Source organism: Capricornis sumatraensis, chromosome 10 (genome assembly GCF_032405125.1).
Source record: "Capricornis sumatraensis isolate serow.1 chromosome 10, serow.2, whole genome shotgun sequence".
NCBI classification, from domain to species: domain Eukaryota; kingdom Metazoa; phylum Chordata; class Mammalia; order Artiodactyla; family Bovidae; genus Capricornis; species Capricornis sumatraensis.
This window is the reverse complement of record NC_091078.1, coordinates 95,884,861-95,899,711: the sequence shown is the minus strand read 5'-3', so window position 1 is coordinate 95,899,711 and position 14,851 is coordinate 95,884,861. Positions and strand designations below refer to the sequence as shown.

The 14,851-nt window shown below is 53.7% G+C and overlaps 1 protein-coding gene across 1 annotated transcript; it reads right to left on the bottom strand.

Moving 5' to 3' along the window:
- Positions 1 to 3,785: 3,785 nt before the first annotated feature.
- On the bottom strand, positions 3,786 to 14,851 carry MON1A (MON1 homolog A, secretory trafficking associated). Its single transcript, XM_068982551.1, has 6 exons — positions 14,692 to 14,851; positions 8,445 to 8,584; positions 6,698 to 7,183; positions 5,002 to 5,767; positions 4,094 to 4,241; positions 3,786 to 4,001 (listed from the first exon to the last, which is right to left on the bottom strand). The coding sequence occupies exons 2-6, from the start codon at positions 8,569 to 8,571 to the stop codon at positions 3,861 to 3,863; spliced, it is 1,668 nt and encodes a 555-aa protein (XP_068838652.1). The 5' UTR covers positions 8,572 to 8,584; positions 14,692 to 14,851; the 3' UTR covers positions 3,786 to 3,860.

The following is a 14,851-nucleotide window of genomic DNA, read 5'->3' as shown; positions in this document are numbered from 1 at the left end:
AGTGGCACTACCCTCTTTGAAAGTGTTATTCAGTCGTGTCCGACTCTTTATGACTGTCGCCCGCCAGGCTTCTCTGTCTGTGGGATTCTCCAGGCAAGTATACTGGAGTGGGTTGCCATTCCCTTCTGGGACTATCCCTCTGTGGACCTGCTCTGGGCTGACTGCAACAGGATGGCGGTCAGAGGCTACTGCCTTGCATCCGGCCTGCCCAGGGCAGTGGGAGTTATAAGATGGGGCCCACCCTGTTGGCTGGCTCTTAGAGTCAGAGGAGAAGCAACTTACATGGAGGCCCAGCCCTAGCTCTGGTCTGTCTACCACTGCCTCAGTAGGTGGCAGCTGCAGGGATTGGGTCAACAGAACACAAGCTGGCCTTGCTTCCTGGTTCTGTTCCAGCACCTCCCTGATATGCAGGAGACATTGGCTTTGGCTTTCAGGGCACCTCTAACCTGTTCTGTTAGCCTTGCTGGGCCTCAGGCTTTCAGTCTCCGAAATGAGGTGGTTGCCCAGAGTTCTCTCTCCAGGCTGTGATTTGTGCAGGGTGGGAGTAGGGGAGTCAACCCAGGTCTGCTCTTGCCATCTCTCAGCATCTGCTCTTTGGGAACTACACCCCTCAACACTGGAGTGTCCTGGGGGACATCTTTAGCCTGATATCCCCCTCAGCCAGGTGGGCCTGGGCCATGGAGAGAGGGAAAGCTTCACAGAGTGACCCTAGGTTGAGTTCTGAGTGACCTGTGAACTGTGAGTCCCAGAGATTTGTAGGGTAAGGAGTGCAGGTGAGGAGAGGAGACAGCCCAACAAGATTCAGCCTGGCCCTACAGGAACCTCCTCCAGTCACCTCCAGCCTATACTCCTAGTTCCTCCTTCCAGGAACACCTTTTCCCCTTCCTTCTCTTGCAACGTACGTGGCATCTCCTCCAGGAAGCCTACCTGATCTGGGTGGTGCCAAGTCCATTTTGTGGGTGCCATACACCCTGTGCTACACCTACCCCAGGACAGTTCACTCTGAATAACTGACGCCCCCATTCACCGACTCCTAATTCGGGACTCCCCTACCCCTTCAGGCTGGAGCTCCTGGAGCAACTGGGGGGAGGTGGGGAAGAGCATAGGGTGGCCACACCCAGTGCTGGAAGGATACTGCACCTGAGGCAACATAAAAGGCACTCCCTTCTCTAACCTGAATTGCCCGGAAATGAATAGACACCTTCAGAAATTATGGCACCATTCCTATATTCCACAGTCAACATATCTAAAAGGTAGTCAAGTGGGACAAAACTGAAATAAAACGTTCCCTGCCTGGCACTGAGGCATGGGTTCTTGGGACCTCCATCCTGGCTCAGGATATTGGGAGAGACTTCTAGGGATTGGGAATAAATTTCAAGGGCCTTCCCTGGTCACCTGTTTGGGAGCAGGGAGTGGGTCTGCAGTAGTCAACAGTTGGTTCTCTGCTGCCATCATGCGGCCAAGCTGTTGACTGCCTCCAGGCTGACATCTCTCAGGTAGCCTAGACTTTGGACAGCAGCCCTTTCCTCCCTCCTCATCTGCTTGGTCTGCGGGAGGGGAGCAGGCAAGCTGTGTCGGGGAAGTCAGCTAATGGGGCCTTGCAGTGCTGAGAACAAGTGCTTTTCTCAAGGTGAATTCACAAGACCCGGCCAAGGTTCAGCTTAAGCACCTACCCCACTGTCCTTGAAAAGAGTGCTAGCCACTTTGCCCTCTGGGATCTCACTTCCCTGTGAATGCTACCACAGAGAACTGGTGCCAGCCTCTTTCTCCAACCCAGAGATCATCCTGGTAGCCGCAGGGGGATCTCTCTAACCACAAAATATCCAGATCACTTTGCAGCTTAAAAATACTCAATGACTCCCCCTTGCCTGAATTTTCCCTGGAGTTTGAGAACCCTGGGCCTGAAAGACTGCTCCAGCTTCACTGTAACCCAATGAACCTGTCATACCAGTTTCTTTACCATATCAGGTTTCATACCAGGTTCATCCCTTGCATGTTCTTCCACTAGGAACACCTTTCCTATTTGCCTGTTGTCCCTTCCTTGCTACCCAAACAGGTAAACTCCACGCTCCTAGATGCCTACTGTCCTAGGTATACACACTTATCTAATTGTGATTCTCCCTTCCCACCCCCACCCAGAATAGGTACTGAACTGCAAGAAGCTGGGAGCCCTACAGAGATTAGGGCAGCCAACAGGGACACTGGGGGGCTGACCACTGACCCAAAAGAACACCAGTAGCTGTCAGAGACAGGTGCCTGGCATCACCTTGGCCCCAGAGACGGGTTTGGTGCCCTGGCCAAAATTCAGGGAAGTAATAAAAACAGGAAACAGGCAAAAAAGAGATGCAAGGCATGTGCAGTGTGAGTGGCAGCCACTAAGCCTCTGGCTGCTCCATAGGTGCTTCAGGGTCTGGGCAGGTAGCCTGCTGCCTAATCCATTCTAGTATGATCTGGGGTGAGGCTAAGGGGTGGGGCCAAGGGGAAGGGCTATGCTGCCTTTTCCTGGGACAGTAAGTGAATCATTCCAGTGCATCCTTGGCCCATGCCACCCACACAGACACATTCTCTAGCATGGGTTGGTTTTAGCAGCAGGGTGTCTTGGTCCGGCACTCAGAGTCACGTAAGGGTGATTCACTCTATAGTCTGAAGACCATATTCTGTGGACATTATTCTCCTATAAGTATTTCTGAGGTCTTCTGCTCCCCTGGCCAATGAGATGGTAGAGCTATGGCATAACTGCGAGAGCCTCTAGCAGGAAGGTTGAGGCTTTCTGCATTGTGCCTTGGGCTCTGTCCAGAAAAGTTCTCATGTTGAGTGAATGGGGCTGGGCCTTCACTTCTGAGCCTCCTGGGATGTTCATGGTGACCCACGTAGGCTGGGCTATGCCAGACACTGGGCCAGGTGACTGAAGAGGGCATCGGCTGTTCTTCTTAGGGCAGGATCCACTCCTACCCCAGAGGTCAACTGGGTCTTCTTCCAGGTTCTCCAGCTTACTCTTGAGGAATGTGCTGGCTGGAGGTAGGGGAGCCGAGGTGGACAGCCTTCATGAGGAAGCCTAAGCTGGGACAGTTTTCCCAGAGGCCTACAGCTGGAGCGAGGCTGGACTCTGACTTTACCTGTGCTTAGCACTAGGTCACCTCACCAAGGGCTCCCAGCCATGCCAGGGCTCAGACCCTCCCCTCTCGGCTGTACCTGTCTCACTCAGCACAGCCCCTGCTGAACAACAGCAGCCCCTTAAGCAGAGCATCAACCAGGGCTCCCACGTGGTTGGGTAGTCTTTGGGGGCACACAACTGGGGATCCCACCAGAGTGACAGGGGACACACCAGGGGCTCAGACTGGGGTGGGGGTGAGGCTTCACAGGGGGTTGGGGGGGAAGGCCACTGGGGTCCCAGAGAACTCTTTACATGTGGCAGGACTCCTGCTGAATGAAAACAGCCCAGCCCAGGGGCAGACTCTGAGCACATGTGATGCTGTGCAAAGGAGGGGAAAGAGAGGCTCAAATGTGCATGTGCTAAAGCAACTATATTCCAATAAAATTTTTTTAAAATAATAAAATCAAATAAAATCATAAGAGAATTCTATTTAAAAATGTGCATGTGCCCCTGAACATGGGGAAGCACGGGCAGGGCTTAGGGAGGAGGAGCCAGGGTTTGTATGTGAGTGAGAGAGGGTGAATGAAGGAATCAGGGACAAGGCCCTTCAGTGTCTTCCCCAAAGCACTTTAATGCACACACCACCCCACAGTTGCTGCCTGCTGCAGCAGGGGGAGGGGGAGCAGAGAGGCCAGTGCCACCTGGAGGCTCCCACGGCTTCCACAGCCCGGTATGCCTAGGGGGGCTGCGCCCACACACATTCTCATCAGTACGTGAGGGGCGTGAGGATGAAGAGGCGGTCTTCCTCTTTGCGGATCCAGCGCATCAGTTTATGGATGGCACTGACGGCCGACGCCTTGGTCCCCAGTGGGCTGTAGCACATGTAGAGCTCAAAGGCGCCTGTCACCTGGAGGAGGGGGCACAGGGTGGTCATCCAGGTGGTCTAAGGACCTTGCGCAGGACCCCGAGGCAGCCCAGCCCACCCCACGGCCACCTTACCCAGGCCAGGAGGTTCTCGTTGGGGCCAGTGTAGTAGATCGTCTTCAGGGGGCGGGAGGCATTGTGGGCGCGGCTATGCAGGTACTGGTAGAGGCCCAGCAGCCGCTCCTGCTCCTCTTCACTGTCGTAAGGGGCCTCAATCTCAGGGCTGGAGATGGGGGAGTGGGTTCGCAAAGGAATGACTCCCACTGGCTTCTCTGGAAATCCAGAAATGCCTATTCCTAGCCAGGGAGACTCCACCATGTGGCCTACCCTCCGGATGCCATCCCACCCACAACCAAGCCACTGTCTCCTCCCTGCTGAAGACTGCCCAGGACAGGGGTGGGGGTGGGGTGGGGTGGGGTGGAGGCCTGGGAGTCCACCCAGACTGCAGCCCTCTTCTCCTCTCGCCCCCAAGTTCATGGCAGTTTTGGGGAACCTCCCTGTGGAGAAGCCAATCTGAGTTTAGGTGTCCTAGAGAGAGTGACAGGACAGGAGGAGAACTGAGTTGGGAACCCTCCGGACCAAAAAGGGGGTAACGGGAGGATAGAAGAGGCCTCATTGGGCCCCAGCCTTTCTGTTGGAGGAGGTGGAGGAGTCCTGCCTGCCGGCTGGACCAAACTGACCCCAAAGGCAGAGTAGCTCCAGGGCCAGCAACCCAGGAGACCTTGGTGCAAGCTTCCTTCCCTGGGTGAATTGGGTATTTCAATGCCTTCTGGTAAATGAATGAAGTAGAGAGGTCTAGGCTGATGGGGAGTAGGGTGATAAGGGGTGGGGTTCCCTAGGGTCAGAGTCAGACAGACAAAGCAAGTCGGCTCTTTTCCAGAGGGGTGGTCAGCTTCAGGACTGCATAAGGGCTCAGGCCCAACCGGTGCCCTCTCCCCACGCCCCTGTCTCCCTCCAGCAGCGTCCCCAAGGCCCGCCCTCACCTGGTGAAGAGTCCTGAGCTCTTTGACTTATACAGGAAGTGGCGCAGATCGGGGACGCCCACCTGGGCAACACTGTAGTAGGGCGTACGCAGTGCCTCCCGGAGCGCCAGGTGCGCTCCGCGCTTCCGCAGGCGCTCCTGAAAGCGACGGCGGCAGTCAGAGACCGCAAAGAAGTCCTCGCGGTCGGTGGAGACAAGCAGCAGGCAGAGATCCGTGTCAGGCTCCAGGTAAGAGATGTGTGCGTGGAAGAAGCCAGCCGCGTTGAATTTGGGCAGGCACACTGGCGTCCAGGCCTCGCCCTCGCGGAAGGACGAGGAGGAACTTATGAGGTTGAAGAGCAGGTGCAGGTCGATGGGATGCAGGAATTGGTCCTTGCGGCGCACGAGGGCCACGAGCTGGTTGCGCGCCAGCAAGATGGAGAAAACCAGGCTGCGGGCGCGTGCCTGCTGCAGGCTGGCACTCACCACATCACGCACCGCCGCCGCCAAGGGCAGGCAGCGCGCCGCCCCCATCAGGAAACTGGGGTCTCGCGCCATGAGCTGAAGCAGGTTGTCCGTGATGCGCTCGGAGCCTGAGAGCAGGCGCCGCAGGTCATAGTTCTGCTTCTGCTGGAAGATGTGGCTCAGCTGCGCGCCCGTAAGCAGGCTTAGGATCTGGTAGTAGATGTAGAGCAGCTCCTGAGCCAGTTCCTGCGCCGACTGCCGCGTGCGGGCCACCGCCACCAGCACCAGCGGGCTCCGGCGCACGAACACTACCTTGTAGCCATCTGGTGGGGTGGATGCACGGAGGCGGCATCAGCGTCAGCCCCTCTCCCGGGAAAGCCCTCCCGGATTGGCCTGGCCCAGCACCCTCAGAGCCCCGCTTTCTCGGCTGGAGCCTGTCACTTTCGCGCACGTGTGTGTGTGTGTGTGTGTGTGTGTGTGTGTGTCCAACTCTTGCGACCCCAGGGACTGTAGCCCGCCAGGCTCCTCTGTCCATAGGATTTTTCAGGCAAGAATACTGGAGTGGGTTGCCATTTCCTTCTCCAGCGGATCTTCCTGACTCAGGGATCCAACCCAGGTCTCCTGCACTGCAGGCAGATTCCTTACTGACTGAGCTACCAGGGGGTCGGCTTCATAGACTGGGGAGGCACTTCAGGACAGTGTGTTTACACATTCTTGGGACTTCCCTGGTGGTTCAGTGGTTAAGACTCTGCCTTTCCACTGCAGGGGACTTGGGTTCCATCTCTGGTTGGGGAACTAAGATCCCATATGCCCTACAGTGTGCCCCCCAAAATTATTTTTTAATAAATTAAAACAAAAATAGAAAAAAAAAGCCATAAAAAACGGAAAGAAAATTTTTTTTAAAAAATTAAAAGAAAACCCTCAAATAAACAAACAAAACCCACACATTCTTGGGCTAAGTTAAGTGGCAAGAGCTGGGTGGACTCAAGACCTGCGATTTTTTGGTCACTGCCCCAGGCTTCTTACTCTAAGGGCAAAGTCTATGTGCAAGCCACCTTTGAACCTCACAACAGCTCTATGAGGCAGTCAGTGTTGTTTCCCTGTGTTCCCAGATGAGGACCTGGGGCTCTCTGAGGTGGAGGGACTTGGTCACACAGTATATCCCAGCCCTCTAGTCCCTGGGGGTCCAAAACCTGCTGTGAATGAACTGTGTCGCCAGGGAGACCTCCCAGCACCCCCTCCAAGGGGCTCACCTGCATGGATGGAACGGATGGCATTCTTGTCAGCCTCTAGGAAGGACACCAGGGCCACCATGACGCCCATGGTGCTGGAAAGTGCCTCCTCGGACCCGTAGCGGGAGTACACAGGCTTCCCTGCCTCGCTCAGCACAAAGACATGCTTCTGGTGCCGGCGCCAGGCCTCGGCAGCCTCTTCCTCATCCCCTTCACCAGCGCCATCCCTTGGGGGCTCTGTGGCTGGTCGCCTGGCTGCCCCTGGGCACTCTGGCCAGTCCTCAGAGCTTCCTGGAAGCATCTCCTCCTGCAGGTCTCGGGCGACACCCGTCAGCTGGGTGCTCAACTCACTGAAGTCCTGGCTGATCTGACGCATGTCTGTAGCCAGAGGTGGGGGACCCCCGGCACCCTCCTTGGGGCTCTCCCCAGAAGCCGCCCCATCCTCTGATTCAGTCAGGTCCTCGTAGGAACGGGCGTGGACGAACATGGCACCCTCCTGTCCGGCACCTGCCAGCCAAAAGCACTGGAGCTTAGAGTGGTACCTGCCGGCAGACCGATTCACCAGCATGGCGCCCCATACAGTGCTCTAGCTTGACTGCCTGAGGCAGTTGTGATGAGGCCAGCCACTGCTCCCTCCGGCTATAGTCTGCTACAAGTCATGTGACTTACAGTTCACTGGTCTCCTCACACTGGGAATAAGACCCAAATCCCTCCAGGCTGAGGTGGTGGCTGGTTTCTGCCTGTCCCTCTCACTCTCATCTCACAGTCCCTCGCCCTCTGCTCTTTGAATACCCTCCCCTACCTCAGGGCCTTTGCATCTCCTGTCCCCTCTGCCAGGAAGGCTTTCTCCCGCCTCTTCCCAGGCCAGCTCTCCCGTCACACTTCAGCTCTCAGCAAAGATGTTAGTTGGCCCTGTCACCTGACCCCTAGCCCCAAGCACTCTATCATATACCCCCTCCTTGACTTCTCATGGGGCACCCATCAGCTATCGCCCTTCTCCACAACTGCAGTTGAACTTCCCCTCAAGGGCAGGAACCTGGTTGTCCATCGCTGTGTGCCCAGTACCTCACCCTGCATGAAATACCCACTGTGCTCAATGAATCTCTCTCCCTGGGAGATACCTCCCCAAGCCCATGCAGGGACCCATGGCTCTGAACCCCATCCAGTGGAATGCTCTCACTAGCCTGCAGCTCCTCCAAGGCAGAGACCAGGTTGATCTTCCTTTACTAAGGTTTTTCTTTTGGTACAGAAGAGTTTAAGAGTTACATTTTGAGTCTCTATTATGAGTTCAGCACTGTACCAGCCATCAGGGTACAACACGGGTACCCACAGCTCTGTGCTCAAAGAGCTCCCAATCTTGTGAATGAGAGAGATGGGCAATACCTACACACACAAATACAACCCTATAAAACTAGTGTTCTATACAGAGTGTGGTCAGAGCAGGCCTCTCTTGTGAGGAGATGACATTTAAGGTGAGAGCTAAGGGAGGGAGAGGGAGCCAGGGAGGGACCTGTAGACCCAGGAAAGAGGAGGAAGGCCCACATGGGCAGTCAGACATCACAGGGCGAATGGCACAACATGGAGAAGAAGGCCGGAGGCAGACTGAGCCTGGATCCCTCCAGTATCCCCAGCTCATGACAAATAGCCAGTGAGGGAGTGAACACATGCATGAATGAGTGGGAGCAAAAGAGTGGCTGGGAATTGAGACTGCCCAGGAGGCTGCTCTGGCTGTGAGCTGGCTGGGGGTGCCCGAGGACCCTGCCTGTACCTGGCTCCATCCCCTGGGCCAGTCCTGGTGTGGGGCTCTCTGCTCTCTCCACACTCTGCCCATTAGAAGGCGCCAACATGCCATCAGGGCCTTCACTGCTTCTCTTCCTCTGCATGTCAGCGGCCATCCCTTGGGCTCTCCTGTGGAGCAAACAAAGGCATCATTGAGGGGAAGGTGCTAGTGGCAGGGCTCACTGGCACAATTAGCTGTGCTTAAGTACAGAAAAGTACCCCTCACCAGGACCCAAGTAATTCAGACCTCTAGGGAATGGGTTCTGAATATGCCCTTCGAAAAAAGCGTGCTCTTCTTTTGATGATTATGAAAGGAAGAACACATGGTATCTATTCACTGTAGAAAACTTGGAAAATAGAAAAAAAAAAAATAGAAAGGAATATCACCACTGCCCCACCATTCAGGATCTCTCACTGTTCACATTTTAGTATATTTCTTTCTAGGGTTTTAAAATTATTTTTAATTAAAAAAACATTTATTTATTTGTCCATGCCCTGTGGCATGTGAGATCTAGTACCCTGGCCAGGGATCGAACCCATGCCCCCTGCACTGGAAGCACGGAGTCCTAACCATTGGACAGCTAGGGAATTCCCTCTACTCTTTTTTAAAACAATGTATATAAAATGTTATCTGCTGCTGCTGCTGCTAAGTCGCTTCAATTGTGTCCGACTCTGTGCGACCCCAGAGACGGCAGCCCACCAGGCTCCCCAGTCCCTGGGATTCTCCAGGCAAGAACACTGGAGTGGATAAAATGTTATCTATTTATCTACAAACTGATAATAGCAGCTGCTGCTAAGTCACTTCAGTCGTGTCCGACTCTGTGTGACCCCATAGATGGCAGCCCACCAGGCTCCCCGGTCCCTGGGATTCTCTAGGCAAGAACACTGGAGTGGGTTGCCATTTCCTTCTCCAATGCATAAAAGTGAAAAGTGAAAGTGAAGTCGCTCAGCCGTGTCCGACTCTTAGCGACCCCATGGACTGTAGCCTACCAGGCTCCTCCATCCATGGGATTTTCCAGGCAAGAGTACTGGAGCGGGATAATAGCAGCTAACCCCTCCTAAATGCCACAATAGCATGCTAAGCTTATGTGGATTTTTATCCAATCCTATCACTCCCCTCTGAGGAGGCACTCTTGTCAGGCTAGCTTTACAGGTGAAGGAACTGCGGCTGAGAGAGTGTAAGCACCTCACTCAAGGTTGAGACAGAAAAGAAGCGCTGGAGCTGAAACCATTCTGTATCCTGATATTTTCCCTTGTACATCCTACCAAGAATACTTCTCCATTCAAAACTCGAGTTGACCGATCAGTTCCTTTTGATATTTAAGTGCTAAGAAAGAAGTGACTCAGAGCAAGCTGGCTTGTCTTCAGGCCTGAGCCTTGTTTTTCCACTTGCATTTTGCATCTATTGAATCTGGCACCAGGGCTCCCCTTTCCAGTCAAAACAAACTGCGGACAAACTGTGGGTTCTCAGTGCCCATTTGATGGACACCGGGGACAGATGCAGCCTGATCTCTCAGCCCTCCCGCAGCCTCAGCGTCAGGGGGATATGGCCGAGAGTGGATGTCAGGGATAACGAAGTTGGGTGGACTCAGGCTCAGCCTCTATGGCCCTGAATGACAGGCTGAAGGGTCTTCATTTGGCAGGCAACATACCATCGACAGGAGACAGGTTCCATCTGAGGCACTGACCCTTTAGGGGAGACAGATTTGACTGTCTGGGCTAGAAGGGCAGCAGAGATTAGCCAGGGACTCACGAGGCAGGCACTGCAGGCAGGCCCAGGGCTTGGGCAGGGCTGGTGTCAGTGTGAGCACAGGAGACCCTGCCTCTGCCCTGGGGCAGAGTCTGCAAGGAATAACTGAGGCTTGTCCCTTTACTAGCTCTGTCACCTTGGGCAAATGACCCCGAGCCTGGCATGAAGTAGGTGCTCAAAAACGTTCATGAAGAGAGTGATTTTAGGGAGGCAGCGTCACCATCACTAGCATTGGTGTAGCCTCAGCTTATCTGTGTCTCAGACCTCTCTCTCTGACCACCCTCTTGACCCAAAGAACTGATTTTCAAGCCCTTCTTCTTGTCATCTTTGTGATAAGCCATGGGATCCTTTCTTCAAATTAATCTTTTACAGAAGCTCAATGTGCAGAACAGACTGACAGGGAGGCAGGGGCCAGAGACTGGCCTGATGGCCATTCCCACACTGCTCCTGGAGCACCACGGCCTAAGACGGGGGACCACTGGCCAACAGCATCACCCTACACAGAGTGTGTTTTGAGTAACCTTCAAAGGAAGTTTATTTGGGAGAACATCTACCTTTGGGGATTTTCTAGGCCCACCCAAGCCTGTCCACCAGGACAATCAAGAGTGATGGTTCCCAGTGAGGGTCAGAGCCCAGAAGACCAAGGTGTGGGCCACCTTGTTTGACAAAAGGCCAGAGTAATTAAGAAGCTGTGTGGCCTCAACAGAAGCCTGGGGAGGCGTCCAGAAAGGTCTCCTTTGAAACTGAGACCAAGAGAAGCAAGCCAAAACAGGCCAAAACAGCCACTGCAACACCACCGAGCCTGGGGCAGTGGATGGGAAGGCAACTAGAGCATGTCCAGGTCTTGAGCAAGAAGACACAGCCCATACCAGGAACCCTGTAGACCATTATTCCACAAGCTAACTTAAACGCCAGGGTGGGGTCTGCATTGCTGTGTAAAGAGAATGACTGCAGACAGATGAGTCTGTCCAGATGCAGGTGGAGGGGGAGCCAGGGCTTTTGGACCTGGCTCTGTAGATGGAGACATAGATTGGGACATGCTTTTTACTAAGGAGAGGGTCCAGAAGCACTGCTTTAAGTGCACATGTCCCGCATTTCCATGTGTACTCACTTGCCCACTCCCCTAGTTGATATCTTCACATCATCTCTCTTCTTAAGCTTCCATCATCTTCTCCCATGCTCACTCTCAGCTCTATCAGTGAGAACCTTCCTTCTAATTCACTGAGGAAACTGAAGTCGCAAAGAGAACTTCCAAGCTGCCCACCACCACCTCACCTTACCTGCCAGACTCTGCCTTCCTTCTTCTTGCTGAAGATGAACTATCCTGGCTCCACTGAGGGCTAACACCTCCACTCCAGCCCATCTCACCTACCCAAGCATATGGCTTCAGCAGCTGTCGCCTCCCCCTCAGATCATCAGTGTTCCCTTCTTCCCTATCCATCACCAATAGACTGTATTTCAATTAAAAAAAAAAGTTAAAAGACACACAAAAAAAGTGGGCAACAGATACAAAGTTACTGATTCTGGACAGAATGTCCAACTTTCATGAAACATTACTGATGTTCAGGGGGAACCACCCGCAATCAGAATCTGACCATGTCTCATCACCTCCACCACTACCACACTGGTTCAGGCCAACACAATCTCTCTGGCAGATGGTTGCCACGGGCTTCTAACTAGTCTCCCCACTTCTGTCCTTGTCCTTGGAGAGTCTGTCCTTGTCATAGTACATAAAGTGATTGGTTTGAAACAGAAGTCAGGCCATGTAATTTCTTTGCTCACAACTCTTTAACGGTCATACCTGACCCAGTGGGAAAGCCAGCTTCTTCACAGTGGTATACAAGAACCACTGACCACACGTGCTTCCCCACACCACCACCCCCAATTACTTCTTCAACCTCATCTCCTATTCTTGCCCCTACTCGCTCTGCTTCAACCCAACTTCATGGCTTTCCTTAAGTATAATGTAGCTTCTCTGGTGGCTCAGCAGTAAAGAATCTGCCTGCCAATGCAGAAGATGCGGGTGCTATCCCTGGGTTGGGAAGATCGCCTGGAAAAAGAAATGGAAACCCACTCTAGTGTTCTTGCCTAGAAAATCCCATGGACAGAGGAGCCTGGTGGGCTATAGTCCATGGGGGTCACAAAGAGTCCGACACAATTTTGTGACTAAACAGCAACAACCAGTATAGTGTAAACGTAATTCCTGAGTATTCTTTCACTTCAGAACTTCACTCTTGCTGAACTTTCTGCATGGACCATACCACTCTGCTTTTCTCCTGCCCTCCACCTCACCTATTCCACTACTTGGGCAAATATCTACATGAGTCACTCTGTCATTTCCTTCAGGTTGGTGCTCAAGAGGTACCTTATCAGAGAGGCTTTCCTGGAATATCCTGGATTCTTATCTCCCTAGCCCTATTTTATTTTTCTACATCGAAGGTCACCCTGTGAGCTGTAGCAAAATGTCAGCTCCATAGGCAGGAGGATTTTAATTCACACTTGTCAGATAAATAACTTTGGAAGGGAGAAGGTGAAAGATCCTCAAAAAACACCCAGCTCCCACGTAGCCTCAGGAGACTCCAGCATGTGGGGAAGATCTGTCCTCAGTGTTCGGGGAAAAAAATGGCTCTGGAGTCAGAGGGACCAGGATTAACCTGACTTGATTTTAAAGTCTCAGCTTTCTTACCTATGAAATGAGGATGATGATAACATTGATTCACTGGGTTGTGTGAGGATTAAATGAGATAAAGCATGTAGTTTGGTTACTCTGAGACAGAGTAGGCATGTACACACTCAGCCGTCTTTAGCATATCATGATTATGTTTAGTTAACATTCAGACTGTGTGCACCCGTACTTATATACAGGTCCAGTGGTCTCTGGAATATAAATTAGTCCTTAGAGATTGTTCATCCTGAGCCAGGCCTTCAGTGAACAGGCCTGGGGAAATGTGCTTCTGACCTCATGAAGCTAGGTGGGCTCTGACCTGAAATGACCCATCTGTGATGCAGGGACAAAGAGATGCCTTTGGGCCTAGGGTTGGGAGTTCCTCCAGGCTCACTGGTTCTCCATCCTGAAGTGGCAGGACAGACCACTGGTTCTCTGCTGCTCCCAGAAATCTCTCCCAAGTTGAACTCCTTTCTGCCACATGCTCCCGCTCTGTAGCCTTGTGCCTCTGACTCAAAGACTCAAACAAGGGCCACAGCACTTATCCAATGTACTGAGGCCCCACTTCCCCCTGACCCCACTGGACTTCAGGTAACTGAGCTGAATACCAGCATAACTGAGTACTACTCAACATGGTACCTGCATGGGGTCAGGGCAGGGTCAGCTGGCTGGGGCTAGTGTGCACCTCATTCTGAACAATTCCCCAACCACTTGAGATCATGCAGTACCTCAAGATCTCCAAGGCCAATCTGGGGATCCAGGCAAAAGCCCTGAAGAAACAAACAGTTCTCTGGACACTTAACACGGGAAAAAACTAGGCAGAGAGGGTGAATGACTCACAGCAAACCCCACCCCCAAACCCTATTGGATCCATAACCTGTGTGGCAGAAGCTCCTGGGTGGCTGAAGCAGTTAAACAAGAGAGGTCTTTTGGAACCAGTCCCAGAGCCTCCCGTGGGGCCCCTTCTCTGGCGGCCTCTCCAGAAGCCCCCAGGGCTTGCTCTTTTCCCCAGAAGTGGTCTGCTGTGCCTTTGAGCAATGTCACCAAACAAGTTAGCTCAATGAGCCCTTCCGGTATGCCTCCCTCTTCTAGGTGCCTGGTCTGGAGAGTGGGAGGGCCTGGCAAGAACCCCTCCCTATTGGCTCCCTAGCACTCTTGCTCCCTCTTCCTGCTTAGATAGTGCCCTAATCTGCCTTGATGCTTGGGAAGCGGGCTGTCTGGGACAATGGTGCCAGGGTGCTTGGATGTGTGGCAGACAGGGTCCAGGTCAGGTTCTGCTGTAGCTGCTTCAGCAGGATAGCTACTCTGTGGTGAGACTATAGCCTGGTACTTGCCACTGGTGGTGGCCACTCCCCTCTCTGACAAAGGCTGCTCACCCTCCCGCAGCAAACTCAAGTCCAGAAAGGGGTGGTTCACCAGGTACAAGAGGCAGCTTGGTTATCTGAGCCAGGGCACCTTTGAGAGCAAAGTCCCAAGCCGCAAGACACCTTCAGGAGCTGCCTGCTCACCCCACAGTCAACCTCTGCCAATCTTTGAGAGTACTCTGCCCGGCCGAATCTGTGTGCGTTAAGTGTGGGCGGGTACTCCTTGGGCACTGCCCGCTATAGGACTTTGCCCTGCCAGCCAAAGGAAGAGCTCCAGGCCTCGCTTTTGTATTCCCCAGCTGGGAACCGGCTAAGGGACCCTAGAGAGACCCAGTCCTCCTACCGCAAATAGCAACGTAGACGGTAGGGGCCCCGTCTTCAAGCCCCTCCCTCCAAAGATGACAGCTCTCCAGTCTCTCGGCGCCCCCAGGCCACGTGGGTTGGCAGTCGGACTCACCTGTTTCTCGGGGAAGGGGGTAGGGAGAGAACACAGAGATTGCCGGTCACTGCCCTCTGCCGGACCCCCGGGAGGGCATGGGTATCCGGCCGGGCCCAGACTGATGGCTCAGGTTCGCAGGACCACGGCCCCCTGCGGACGCAGACATGGCCACGGCGAA